The sequence below is a fragment of the Canis lupus genome, chromosome 26, assembly GCF_003254725.2.
Source record: "Canis lupus dingo isolate Sandy chromosome 26, ASM325472v2, whole genome shotgun sequence".
NCBI classification, from domain to species: Eukaryota; Metazoa; Chordata; class Mammalia; order Carnivora; family Canidae; genus Canis; species Canis lupus.
The window spans coordinates 25,223,897-25,238,942 of record NC_064268.1 but is presented as its reverse complement, the minus strand read 5'-3'; the positions used below and the strand labels follow the sequence as shown (position 1 = coordinate 25,238,942).

Sequence of the window (15,046 nt, the reverse complement as noted above, 5' to 3'; positions counted from 1 at the left end):
TTTAATAGAACTTTTCATTTTAAAAAAATATTCCACTACAATTTATCACTTACTGGACCCTGGTCACCCAAGCAACTTAGTAAGTCCTAAAAAGGCATGCATTGAATGTAAACTCATGTTTAGTAGAGATTTTGAAGTTGAAATCTTCTCTTTTGCTCCCTTTTATTCAGGTTGCTAGACTCTATTCCCAACTGTCTTGGTTCCTATTTCCTAATCTGCATCTTATGCCAACAAAACTCACCACACACAGTCAGTATCTGTTTAGAGTATCTAGAAAACAGGAAATCCAGATGTTACATTTTTTTAATGTTATTATTATCAAAGTAATACATTTTAATTTATGGGACTAAATGCAGCTTAATATAACATCTGTTTGGCATCTTTCATGTATGTATCTCTCATCTCCTTTACAAAGTGACTTAGTCACACCCAGAGGAGGTAGGTAGATGCTATGAGCACCAAGGTCCCCATTTTTCAAAGAGAAAAATATACAGTTAAGACGAAATAATTTACCACAATATACACAGTGAATCATTGGCAATGCCAGAAATTGAATCCAGGACAATCTACTTTGTCCCTCCTTCATCCACCAGCTTACAATCCTTTCCCTTTATCTTATCAAAGCTCAAAAATACTACAAACCCTCATCTGAAACTGAGTCTGTTGAGTAATGCCAACCATATAAAATTCTCCACTTTCCCCTCTTCTCTGCCTCACTTAAGGGCAATATGGACGGTGTATCAAATAGTATCTTTCCTTTCACAAAAAATGAAATTTAACTTCAAAGTTTATATTACAACATAATTGAGATTTCACAGGTAGGACTAAAAGAATTTAATTAACTAATTAATTGATTGATTAAAATTCTATTTGAAAACTTCTCCCTAGGAAACAGGTTCAACAAGAAATACACTCAGAACAGGGAGTACCTACCCTAACTTTGGTCAATAGATGATGACCAATCAAGATACCCCAAAAAGGAAGGGCTACAGTCACATGAACTCATGGGGAGGAGAATCTTTGGATAATTATTTCTATGTTTCAGGAGACTGTGGCTTTTTTGAGATGACAGATGCCCCAAGAGGTACATTTGTTCTTTTATGTGACATAGATCAGTTTCTAAGCTCATATGTCAACATCCGCACCATGAGGAAGAGTGGTCTCTGGAAAATGCATTTCAATTGATGAGAGTCACCAGTCTGTATTGTGTGCAGCCACACACAAGAAAAAAATTAACCAAGGGCAAAGCTTACATAAAAATAATGCAAGTATTTATAAATAAGTGTCCAAATCACCCATTTGGTCCATAAGCATTGCTGAGTTCCTAAGACATTCCAGACACATTAAATGACAAAATAAGTAAAATCTCAAACATGAGGAACTCACAATGGACATTTTAAAGAAAACTAGAAAATCGCCTTGACTCAAGATTACCCACTTCCCACACTGGTCTGAGGCTGGTGCCTGCATCCATCCCCTTGGGGTAAGTCCTGCCAACCCCAAGCTTTCTCTTCAAATAGCAAAACACCCAGGGCAGGGACCCTATCAAGTTCCCATCTTCAACTTCAATGCATTCATCAGTTTGTCAGATTGGTTCTTCTTGGGCTAGAAAAAAATTGACAGGGATATGATGAGAGGGGAAATTTTTTCTTAAAAAAAATGAGGGGAAAGTCATGAAGGGAAAGTGGCATGAACCAGGGAGACCACAACTCCTAAAATAATATTTAAGAATCACAAACAACACTGACACACTGAATCTACCTGAGGAAAAACTTGCATTACGCATAGCAGGGCTTCTTTTTTAGTGTGCCTTTTCCTGGACATGACTGAGTTGGATTTTCCTTCTGCAGCTCTAATATGTACAGCTGAGGATATCACACTGGCCTCAAATACATAAGTTAACAGCAAATAATGACTTTTCTTCAGCTAGCCTATAATTACACATTTATCAACTGGGCAAAATTTACAACTGACTGGTTTATCACAGGCTTAACACCACAGAACAGAACTAAAGAAGACAGAGTAAAAAGTCTGGCCTTCCTGAACAGAGCCTGCAGCAGAAGGCAAGGCTCAGGCAAAAAATGCATGGCAGAAAACTGCCACAGACAGCAGGATGATGCCATTAATGTTCACTACTGTTCGCCAGAAAGGTTTCTCTGAGGTGTCTGTCATCTTCAGCTTCATAGCTTCCTCCTCTTCCTTTGTCATCTTGGGGCCCTTCTGCTGGTCCAGGCCACAGAATAGGTCATAGGCACGCCTGAAGCATCCTTTTTTCTCCTCAGGAACTTCTGTGTCAAAGAAAAGGTATAAAAGGTTTTAGGGAAGATGCCATGACATGGAACATCTGTCATTCTGCAGACATATCCCAATTTTCTTGTTTGCAGGAGTGGAAATGGTACAAAATGTTTGAGTGAACTTGATTATTTATAAGATGATGGTAAAAGATGGATTCTACGTCTTTGTGATCAGCTAAATTAAGCTTTATCTCTATCAGGCCAATCCAAATATATCTTGATTTAGAAAAGTCAGGCTCAAACAGGAAAAAAATAGTCTATGAGAAGAAATGTTAGCATCAGACTGGGAAACTATGACATGAACAACATGGAAAACCCACCTCTGAAATACATAAACTCATATTTGCTTACCACATCACTGGAAAAGTCAGACTTGCACTACTCAGGAGCATATTGGTTATACCTGAAAGTTCCAAAGAGTTCCAAAGCCATGGATCCAGCCATGTGGTAATAATTGGTCTGAATACTCCCCGACACAGGGCAGCAAAAATGAAAACTTCCAGAGCTTAAAATCTGATGTTGCATATCAATACTGCTGAATCAAACCACCCAACTGGCCCTGCCATTCAAAGTGGATGACCACCAAGGGAACCAATTCTCTCCTCTGAGACAGCGTGGCATTAAAGGCTAATAAATCTGGGTTAGAATCCCAGGTATATAGTTCACTAGATATGAAATCAAGCCCACTGTGTTTTCAATACCATAGTCAGAGACTACTTCTCTCCATTCTCCCATTTTTTAAGAGTCACAGACTTTTAGAATTGCAAATAACCTTAATGATTAAGCACATATATGTGTCAGAACTGGAACTAAAACTCAGCTTTATGGTTTTGCTAATTCACCTGCATTCAAGTGCAGATAAAATTGGATAAATAATACCTTCTCCATTAAGATTCTATGAGAGGATGCCCAGTGTGTAGCAGATGTCAAGAGGTATTAGTCTCCTTCTACTCTCTTTTCTTTCATGCACTTAAGAAAGAGAGGCAAGTTTCCTTGTCCCTCTCCACTTCGTTCATTCCACCAGGACAGAAATATGAGAAGTAACAAAAGTTTGGGCTTACTTACCAGCCCAAGGGAGAAATGCCTGGTTGGCTGGGTGGCCTTAGAAAGTCTCTATATCTCATTTTCCCCATCATAAATTTGGAAGAATTATATTTGTATTATCTGCTTAAAAGTAAAATATGGTGCTAAAATGAATCACTAGCGTAAGATATTCATAATAAAATATATCATGATCATATCATTATCAATCATGATGACAATGATGGTGATGATGACAACATGAAGTTGATACAGCTTCATGCTGTTTCTCAGAAAATGGTGACAGTGACAACCATTATCTATAAAAAGCCCTCAAGATATCTTAATATTTTACTTTAATGGGTCAGGGCCTTCCGTCTGCTTTCACCATGAGTTGACCAAGAAACAACAGAATTCAAGTGTTGTCATGAACCTCACAAGTCACTAAGCCAATTCTCCAACCAGGGTGGGAGTCTCCTCTATGGAATCCCTGATAGATGCACTCTTGCTGTTCACCCTTTTCAGACCAACTCAGAAAAGTATTCCTTAGTAGCAATCATAATGGTGACAATTATAGCCAATTCTTAAAATGGAGCATTATCTTGCTCAATGTTTCTTTTTTTTTTTTTTTTTTAAATTTTTATTTATTTGTGACAGTCACAGAGAGAGAGAGAGAATGAGGCAGAGACACAGGCAGAGGGAGAAGCAGGCTCCATGCACCGGGAGCCTGACGTGGGATTCGATCCCGGGTCTCCAGGATCGCGCCCTGGGCCAAAGGCAGGCGCCAAACCGCTGCGCCACCCAGGGATCCCCTTGCTCAATGTTTCTAACACTGCTATAAGTATATGCTATCACTTAGAATACTTTTATATTAAAAACCCAAGCTTTAGAAAAAAATGGAATCATTTGCACAAGGAGTCAATAGAGAAGTGAGGATTCAATCTCGGTTCTTCCTGAATCCAAATCCCACACTATCTCTTTGCAATATCCTGCCTCCTCACTTTGAGTTAAGATTGAACGAGTTCTGTACTGCTGAACAGAGGATATTGCACTGCAAGGCATTACAGGACCTCTTCTTCATAAGGTCACTACTTTCAAGAGCAAGAGACATAAGTGATTCTCCTAATACATAGAAACAGACACAGAGAGTTAGACAAAATGAGGAGATAGAAGAATATGTCCCAAATGAAAGAACAGGACAACTTCACAGCAAGAGACCTAAGCAAAATGGAAATAAGTAATATGCCTGATAGAGAATTTAAAGTAATGGTCATAAAGATACTCACTGGACTTGAGAAAAGAGTGGCGTACCTCAGTGAGACCCTTAACAATGAGACAGAAAATATAAAAAAGAACCAATCATAAACTAAGAACTCAATAATTTAAATTAAAAATACACTAGATGGAATAAATAGTAGACTAGAGGAAGCAGAACAAATCAGTAACCTGGAGGACAGAGTAATGGAAAGTAATCAAACTGAACAGGAGAGAAAAATAATATTATTAATTAATTAACAAATTAATTAATTAAAATAGACTTAGGAAACTCAGTGACACCATCAAGTGTAATAACATTTGTATTATAGGGATCCCAGAAGGAGAACAGAGAGAAAAGGAGGCAGAAATTTTATTTGAAAAAACAATAGCTGAAAAATTCCCAAATCTGGGGAAGGAAACAGAAATCCAGATCCAGGAGACACAGTAAACCCTCAACAACCCAAGGAGGTAGACACCACACACATAGTAATTAAAATGGACAAAAGAGAGGAGTTAAGATGGCAGAGGAGTAGGGGGGCCCTAAGTTTGTCTTGTCCCTCAAATACAACCAGATAGTTATCAAATCATTCTGAACACCCAAGAAATCAATCAGAGATCTGAGAAAACAAATGCTGCAAGTCTACCAGTGGACCAAAATTTAGAAGGTAAGAGGTGTAAAGACTTGAATCTGGTGCGGCATAGCTGAGGATATGGCAGAGATAAGGAAGGCTGCTTAAGAAGGCTACCACAATGTATTATAAGCAACAGAACTTTTAGAAGTCTGCTACAGCCGAGATGTGCCTGGCTTAAAAGTTCTTAGGTGGTGAAGCAGAGCAGAATCCCAGCTGTGACAGCATGGTAAGAGGATCCCCGGAGTTGTAAAAAGAATGGGTGATGCCTGAGTTTAGCTGAGTTCCCGGGCAAAGGAGCAGGGATGCTTGCTGAAAACAACGAATCTAGGTATTGCCTTTCTTCTCTGTGTTGCCATCAACTATGAATCACTGCATGGTCATATGACTGCATTCCTGGGATGGGGTCCAACAAAAGACAGAATCCTGAAGAGATACCTCACATTCCCCTGGGAGGAACAGTGCGCAGGCCATGGGAGTCCATAAAATTTGGAGTTTTGAGACTCAGTCACATGCCTGAGATAAAAAGTCACAGATCAGGTGAACACAGAGTTCTGACAGAAACCAGGTAGACAAGACACATTGGTTGCTTTTCTGTGAGGGCTTACTGTAGAGTGAGGGGGGTGCAAATTTTCAGCTCCAAGGTTAGAGAGCAGTGTGCAGCCATATTCATCTTGCCCATCACCGCTGAAAGCCTTCAGGAGGCAAAACAGCGCCACCTAGTGACGTCTGGAGCCGCTTACTTCAAGTTCGGCCTCTGCTCACTGCAGGCACTTTTCCACTAGGGCAGGTCCACCTGAGAATCAGGGAAACAAGCCCCTGCCCTAGAAGACCAGAAGAAAAAACTGGTGCTCACCAAGTTTACTGATCACAGAGGGCTTCGAAGCTTCAGCTCTTAGGGAAAAGAATATGTAGCATTCTTTGTATTTTTATTCTTTAGTCTTTTGGTTTTACATTTTTTAGTTATTTTACTTTTGTCAATCCTTTGTTGATTTTTATTTTAATATATACTTTATATTATTTTAACTTTTTGTTTCCTTACATTGTAGTGTGTGTCTGTTTGTGTGTCTGTGTGTGTGTGTGTGTGTGTTTCTTTCTTTCTTAATTTGGGTTCTAGTTTCTTTTAACAAGTAGACAAAAACACACCCAGGATCTAGTGGGGGTATGTTGTTCTTGTTGTTCTATTGTTGTTATTGTTATATTGTTGTTTTCTCTTTCTTTCTTCTTTTCTTTGCTGGGCAAAATGACAAGATGGAGAAATTTATCCCAAAAGAAACAACAGGAAGGAGTACTTACTGCCAGGGATTTAATCAATAAGGTTATAAGTAAGATGGCTGAACGAGAATTTATGGAATATTACTCAGCCATTAGAAAAGACAAATACCCACCATTTGCTTCGACGTGGATGGAACTGGAGGGTATTATGCTTAGTGAAATAAGTCAATCGGAGAAGGACAAACATTGTAAGGTCTCATTCATTTGGGGAATATAAAAAATAGTGAAAGGGATAAAGGGGAAAGGAGAAAAAAATGAGTGGGAAATATCAAAAAGGGAGACAGAACATAAGAGACTCCTAACTCTAGGAAACGAGCTAGGGGTGGTAGAAAGGGAGGTGGGCGGGTGTGGGGATTACTGAGTGACGGGCACTGAGGGGGGCATTTAATGGAATGAGCACTGGGTGTTATTCTATATGTTGGCAAGTTGAACACCAATAAAAATAAATTTATAATTTTAAAAAACTGTGTGGAGGTTCCTCGAAAGTTAAAAATAGATCTATGACCTATGACCCAAAAATTGCACTGCTGGGGATTTACCCCAAAGATACACAGCATGAAAGGCTGGGACACCTGCACCCCGATGTTTATAGCAGCAATGTACACAAGAGCCAAACTGTGGAAAGAGCCTCGGTGTTCATCAAAAGATGAATGGATAGGGATCCCTGGGTGGCGCAGCGGTTTGGCGCCTGCCTTTGGCCCAGGGCGCGATCCTGGAGACCCAGAATCGAATCCCACGTCGGGCTCCCGGTGCATGGAGCCTGCTTCTCCCTCTGCCTGTGTCTCTGCGCCTCTTTCTCTCTCTGTGACTATCATAAATAAATAAAAATTTTTTAAAAAGATGAATGGATAAAGATGTGGTCTATGTATACAATGGAATATTCCTCAGCCATTAGAAACGACTAACTCTGGGAAACGAACAAGGGGTGGTATAAAGGGAGGCGGGCGGGGGGTGGGGATAAATGGGTGAGGGGCACTGAGGGGGGTTAGTGACTGAGCACTGGGTGTTATTCTATATGTTGGCAAATTGAACACCAATAAAAAATAGATTTAAATAAATAAATAAGAAATTTTTAAAAATTAAATAAAAAGCATTCAAATTGGCAAAGAAGTCAAACTCTCCCTCTTTGCAGATGACATGATACTGTAAATAGAAAACCCAAAAGACTCCACCCCAGGATTGCTAGAACTCATACAGCAATTCACAGTCTGGCAGAATACAAAATCAATGCCCAGAGTCAGTGGCATTTCTATACATTAAGAATGAGAATGAAGAAAGAAAAATTAAGGAGTCAATCCCATTTACAAATGCACCCAAAAGCATAAGATACCTAGGAATAAACCTGACCGACCAAAGAAGTAAAGGATCTATACCCTAAAAACTACAGAGCACTTCTGAAAGAAATGGAGGAAGAACACAGAGACGGAAAATATTCCATGCTCATGGATTGGAAGAATTAATATTGTGAAAATGTCCATCCTACCCAGGGCAATTTTCACATTTAATGCAATCCCTATCAAAATACCATGGACTTTCTTCAGGGAGTTGAAACAAATCATCTTAAGATTTGTGTGGATTCAGAAAAGACCCCAAATAGCCAGGAGAATATTAAAAAAGAAAACCATAGCTGGGGGCATCACAATGCCAGGTTTCAGGTTGTACTACAAAGCTGTGGTCATCAAGACGGTGTGGTACCAGCACAAAAACAGACCCATAGATCAATGGAACAGAATAGAGAATCCAGAAATGGGCCGTTGACTCTATGGTCAACTAATATTCGACAAAGGAGGAAAGACTATGCATTGGAAAAAAGACAGTTTCTTCAAATATGGTGCTGGGAAAATTGAACAGCCACATGCAGAAGAATGAAACTGGACCATTCTCTTACACCATACACAAAGATAAACTCAAAATGGATGAAAGATCTAAATGTGAGACAAGATTCCATCAAAATCCTAGAGGAGAACACAGGCAACATCCCTTTTGAACTCGGCCACAGTAACTTCTTGCAAGATACATCCATGAAGGCAAAAGAAACAAAAGCAAAAATGAACTATTGGGACTTCATCAAGATAAGAAGCTTTTGGACAGCAAAGGATACAGTCAACAAAATTCAAAGACAACCTACAGAAGGGGAGAAGATATTTGCAAATGACGTATCAGTCATATTTGCAAGCTAGACTAAAGGGCTAGTTTCCAAAATCTATAAAGAACTTATTAAACTCAACACCAAAGAAACAAACAATCCAATCATGAAATGGGCAAAAGACATGAAGAGAACTCTCACAGAGGAAGACAAAGACATGGCCAACAGGCACATGAGAAAATGCTCTGCATGACTTGCCATCAGGGAAATACAAATCAAAACCACAATGAGATACCACCTCACACCAGTGAGAATGGGGAAAATTAACAAGGCAGGAAACCACAAATGTTGGAGAGGATGCGGATAAATGGAACCCTCTTACATTGTTGGTGGGAATGTGAACTGGTGCAGCCACTCTGGAAAACTGTGTGGAGGTTCCTCAAAGAGTTAAAAATAGACCTGCCCTATGACCCAGCAATTGCACTGTTGGGGATTTACCCCAAAGATACAGATGCAATGAAATGCTGGGACACCTGCACCCCGATGTTTCTAGCAGCAATGTCCACAATAGCCAAACTGTGGAAGGAGCCTCAGTGTCCATCGAAAGATGAATGGATAAAGAAGATGTGGTTTATGTATACAATGGAATATTCCTCAGCCATTAGAAATGACAAATACCCACCATTTGCTTCAACGTGGATAGAACTGGAGGGTATTATGCTTAGTGAAATAAGTCAATCGGAGAAGGACAAACATTGTAAGGTCTCATTCATTTGGGGAATATAAAAAATAGTGAAAGGGAATATAAGGGAAGGGAGAAGAAATGTGTGGGAAATATCAGAAAGGGAGACAGAACATAAAGACTCCTAACTCTGGGAAACGAACTAGGGGTGGTGGAAGGGGAGGAGGGCGGAGGGTGGGGGTGAATGGGTGACGGGCACTGAGGGGGACACTTGACGGGATGAGCACTGGGTGTTATTCTGTATGTTGGTAAATTGAACACCAATAAAAGATTAAGTTATTAAAAAAAAGAAGAATCCATCAAAATCCTAGAGGAGAACACAGGCAACACCCTTTTTGAACTTGGCTACAGCAACTTCTTGCAACATGCATCCATGAAGGCAAGAGAAAGAAAAGCAAAAATGAGCTATTGGGACTTCATCAAGTTAAGAAGCTTCTGCACAGCAAAAGAAACAGTCAACAAAACTCAAAGACAACCTACAGAATAGGAGAAGATATTTGCAAATGACGTATCAGATAAAGGGCTAGTTTCCAAGATCTATAAAGAACTTTTTCAACTCAACAGCAAAGAAACAAACAATCCAATCATAAAATGGGCAAAAGACATGAACGGAAATCTCACAGAGGAAGACATAGACATGGCCAATGAGCACATGAGAAAATGCTCCGCATCACTTGCCATCAGGGAAATACAAATCAAAACCATAATGAGATACCACCTCACACCAGTGAGAATGGGGAAAATTAACAAGGCAGGAAACCACAAATATTGGAGAGGATGCGGAGAGAGGCGAACCCTCTTACACTGTTGGTGGGAATGTGAACTGGTGCAGCCACTCTGGAAAACTGTGTGGAGGTTCCTCAAAGAGTTAAAAATAGATCTGCCCTACGACCCAGCAATTGCACTGCTGGGGATTTACCCCAAAGATACAGATGCAATGAAACGCCGGGACACCTGCACCCCGATGTTTCTAGCAACAATGTCCACAATAGCCAAACAGTGGAAGGAGCCTCGGTGTCCATCGAAAGATGAATGGATAAAGAAGATGTGGTCTATGTATACAATGGAATATTACTCAGCCATTAGAAACGACAAATACCCACCATTTGCTTTGACTTGGATGGAACTGGAGGGTACCATGCTGAGTGAAATAAGTCAATCGGACAAGGACAAACATTATATGGTCTCATTCATTTGGGGAGTATAAAAAATAGTGTAAGGGGATAAAGGGGAAAGGAGAGAAAATGAGTGGGATATATCAGAGACACAGACAGAACATGAGAGACTCCTAACTCTGGGAAACGAACAAGGGGTGGTGGGAAGCGAGGTGGGTGGGGGGTAGGGGTGACTGGGTGATGGGCACTGAGGGGTGCACGTGATGGGATGAGCACTGGGTGTTATGCTACACGTTGGCAAATTGAACTCCAATAAAAATAATAATAAATAAATAATAAATAAATAAAAATTTAAAAAGAGCACATTTATCTTGATGAGCACTGAGTAATATACAGAATTGTTAAATCACTATACCATATGTCTAAAACTAGTGCAACTGTATGTTAACTATACTGGGATTAAAATAAAATAAAAATGGTGCTAGCACAACTGGATAATCATATAAAAATAAAAATAAAATAAAATAAAATAAAATTCCACCCAGAGTTAAATCTGCCCTCTGCTACAGAATTAATCTCTTCATCCACATTAAAACATTCAAAAGACTTCTCATCTATGTCCCTTTTAAATCTTTGATATTCTCACTTAATGTGAAGGCACTTTTGGAAGTAGGAGAAGCAAGTAGCATGCTCCTGCCTCCCTGCTCCAAGGAAGCAGGAAAGGTATATCTTTTCAACAACATCTCAACTGCCTATGGTTCCAGGTTCCTTCCAGTACATGCAGAGTCACAGGTTTCAGAACTAAGAAGTCTTTAGAGACCAAAGCAGATTGTTTCAAAGATGGGATAATAGGCAAAACCTCTCCCTTCCTGGACCTCAATTTACATGTCTGTAATATAAGGGCATAAGACCAAAAGCTCTCTAGGGCCCTTTCCAGAGCTAGGATTCTATGACATTTCTGATGGCCATTCTCAGAACTTATTCTGCTGCATCTGTGCTCTCCTTAAGATGGAATGATGAGACCTCTGGCCTGGCACCGGATGAAACCACACATGACCTTATGCTCCCACACCTCTGCACACCACATGCCTCCACAACCATCGTCCATGTGTGCACCAAATGTAAGAAGAAAAGGTTCCAACACACAAGCTGAGGAAAGTTTTTTCCATGATCAGGATAAATCTCTGGATCCTCACTAAGCATTATCTTACTGAACTTCAGAGAAAATTTATTTTCTAAATCCTATGTCAGGATAAGATCCCCAAGAGCCTCTCACCTCTCCTCCTGATGTCACTAGACTCACCATTGCTCAGGTTCCATCTACTTTCAGTTCACAGTCTCTGACTCTTCCCTTCTCCCTGGCCATGCTCCCAAATCAAGTCAGGGTGGCAAATACCCGACTCATACTTACTGCGCACTGTGAACTATGAGGTATAAGGAGGCTGCTGTGATTCTGCACCTTTCTCTTCCCCTTGACCAGGTCTCAGAGTGAACTTCCCAAAACCCACTTATCCATCTCATCTCCCACTTCACTCCTTACTCCTAAAAGAGAGATCTGAGCTTTGATGTAGGCATTTTGCAAAAACTTCAGTAAGGTGGTCTTGCTGTTGGAAGGGTAACTTTTTAAGGCTTGGGATAGGCTCCAAATCACAAATCACCTATATCAAGGGTCTCCTCTGGGGTTTCTTGGATGTCCTCCTCTCCAGCATCCAAGTCAATACGCTCCTCTTTGCTGTTGCGTAGGCTCCAACACAGGCGGTAGAGCTGTGGAGAAAGCAAAACAGGTTGGCAGAAAGATCCAAATAGCATATTGGACCAGAAGTTGAGAGAATAAAAAAGATGTGCATCAAGAAAGGAAAAGGTGCATCACTTCTTGGAAGGTGTCAGTGGATGGCTAGTTATTGCTCTAGAACACAGTGAACATTGGAGGTGCTCCATTTAAGGCATTCATTTGGCCAGTGTTTGCTGAATGAAACTCATTAAGAAATGAAAACAACAACAAAAAAGGAGGTACTGTAGTCTCTCAGTACCAACAAAAACATAGATAACAGTTTCCATCCACATTATCTCTAAATAAGTTGAGCACTTCAGTGTAAATTATATGCATGGATATACAAATCCTTATAATATTCAGAGACTAAGAGTCTGCCTTGAATAAAGAAATGTTTGTCAAATTAATGAACTCTTCTTACATATGATAACCAAGTTTGTTCCTTTTAGCCCTGGTGCTAAGAAAGAAGACTAAACACCAATTTGTCCAGACCAGTAGTATAAGAGCAGAGTTTTGTACTATGTGTTTGTCACATTATAAGCAGATAAACTGTAGAATCATAAGTCATATTCGAATAGAATAGAGCTGAAGACACAGTTTCTTGGAAATGAAACCAGAAATTTGAAGAAGTCTGAAAGTCAATGAAATGTATTCATTCCAACTATGCTCTCTTTGGGGACTACCTTGCTTCTCTACTTCAAGAAGAATCATGGAGCTAAATGTGTTTGAGCTGCAATACTTGCAAACACTGAGACATCAGGAATCAATTAATACAGTGCAAAGAAAGCTATTGACAGATTCAGCCAATAAACATAATGGTGGTTCTTCTGCTATAAAAACAGTCTGTTTGACATTAAGATTAGTCATAGCTTTGAAAATTTGGCAATGAGGTTGAAAGTCTCTTAGGGATTCCATAAATCCCTATATTTGTGTATGCATGAGTAAAAAGTTAACAAAGTCCTTTCTCTTTCTTTATGGGTTAATATGATCTTGGGTTAACTCTAGCTCTGTTCCTTGGAAGCCTGGAAAAGGTAAAACATTAGCTATGTTGGATTACCAGATAATACTGCTTATGGTAAAAAATGACCTATAACTGGAAATCTTCATCTGCACTGGGGGAGCTATGAATAAATCCTAAACCAAGGGTGACATCTAGAGTTAAAAAAGAGTAATTGCCATTTCTGGAGTCTTGAATCAATTAGACTTTGATATTGTTTGAAATTTATCAAATTATACTGATAGTTGTTTTTTTTTTAAGATTTTATTTATTTATTCATGATAGTCACACAGAGAGAGACAGAGAGGCAGAGACACAGGCAGAGGGAGAAGCAGGCTCCATGCACCGGGAGCCCGACGTGGGATTCGATCCCGGGTCTCCAGGATCACGCCCCGGGCCAAAGGCAGGCGCCAAACCGCTGCGCCACCCAGGGATCCCCTGATAGTTGTTTGGAGGGTTAATTGGGGGAAAAATTAATGGTATATCAGACTTCAAATTTCCCTGGGTGTGGTAATTTTTGTAATTAAGTATCTCCCTTGTTGGGACCCGTGGAAGTTATGCCATGGAACTGCTAGAAGAAATCTAAGTTCCTATTTGAGACATGAGCATGTAAGCCAGACTAACTCTTGTGCTTATCCATGTGATTCATTCCCCTGCACCTGTGCTGTCTCTTGGGGAGCAGGATCCAGAGAACAGCTTCTGGACCAAAATATGTACTACTATGAGGACTCTTGCTGAAGACACATGCTTGATATTGCTTTGCTGGCACACCATATTTTCTGCTTGTGTTTTTCTATGTAAAACCAATCTCAAGCATGGACTGTTGTAGTCATGTTAGTGTGAGATATCTAATTGATCAAAGGACAACAAAGTGGGTGTTGCAGCATGAGCATGAAACAAGGGCAGGACACATCCCCAAAATGGATACTCACATGCACATCTGGAATTGGCTTGGTGAAGAGAGAGACAACCAGGATGATGACGACAGAAATGACAAAGAGGATGATGGCAAAGTATAGGTAGTGCACTCCACAGATAATCGTGGGACAGTTGCTGGGCTGCATGCAGCTCCCAGTTCCATAGGCAAATTCAGTCACCATACGGGACACCCCAATCAGAAATCCTATGATCAGTCCCCAAAAGGCTCCCTGTGAAAAAAATCCTGAATTAATTAACACCAAACACATGAAACAGCTAGGCATTTCTGGGGCAGGGGGAGTGGGAAAAGGCAAATGAATAAAAATGAGACAAATGATAGCTTTAGGTCTTCTAATGCTAGAACTTGGCATTCAGAATATGACTAGGAACGTGATGTCCAGCCCAGGCGTTTAGCGGGTGTGTTTATCATGTTTCAGTGACATGATACCTCGGTCATAAAATGAGATTCATAATATAATGGAGTACAGTGTCTAATACTTGGTATCAAATGTCAACCCAAAGTCTTAATTCCAAAAACTCTCTTTAATTTTAAAAAAATAATTTGAATCTCCTCCCTCTAGCTACTATCACCACCAATAATTTGAATCTCCTCCCTCTAGCTACTGAATGTGTCCAGATTTAGACACATTCAGATGTAACCTAAGTATCTGCATTGTATTCCTTGAAGACGCTGAAAAACGAATTGGGTCTTTCGAGGATGGAAGAGAAAGGAATGTTTCCATCAAAACATAAGTACATGGGCATGACTGGGTGGCAGGCGCTGAGGTGGGCACTTGACGGGATGAGCACTGGGTGTTATTCTGTATGTTGACAAACTGAACAACAATAAAAAGTAAATTTATTTTAAAAAACATAAGTATTACTTTTTTCATTAGCCTCTCCTAAAGATCCAAAGTCACTGTTTTTAATTTGAGAACATAA

General features: G+C 40.0%; 1 protein-coding gene across 1 annotated transcript in view; it reads right to left on the bottom strand.

Moving 5' to 3' along the window:
• Nucleotides 1-258: 258 nt before the first annotated feature.
• Nucleotides 259-15,046, bottom strand: part of SLC5A1 (solute carrier family 5 member 1) — a 74,371-nt gene continuing 59,583 nt past the window's right edge. Inside the window, exons 13-15 of the mRNA XM_025474656.3 lie at nucleotides 14,119-14,334; nucleotides 12,077-12,182; nucleotides 259-2,288 (exon numbers count right to left, since the gene is read on the bottom strand). Coding sequence (XP_025330441.1) covers nucleotides 2,071-2,288; nucleotides 12,077-12,182; nucleotides 14,119-14,334 — 540 coding nt within the window. The 3' untranslated portion in view covers nucleotides 259-2,070. The remainder of the gene's footprint in view (nucleotides 2,289-12,076; nucleotides 12,183-14,118; nucleotides 14,335-15,046) is intronic.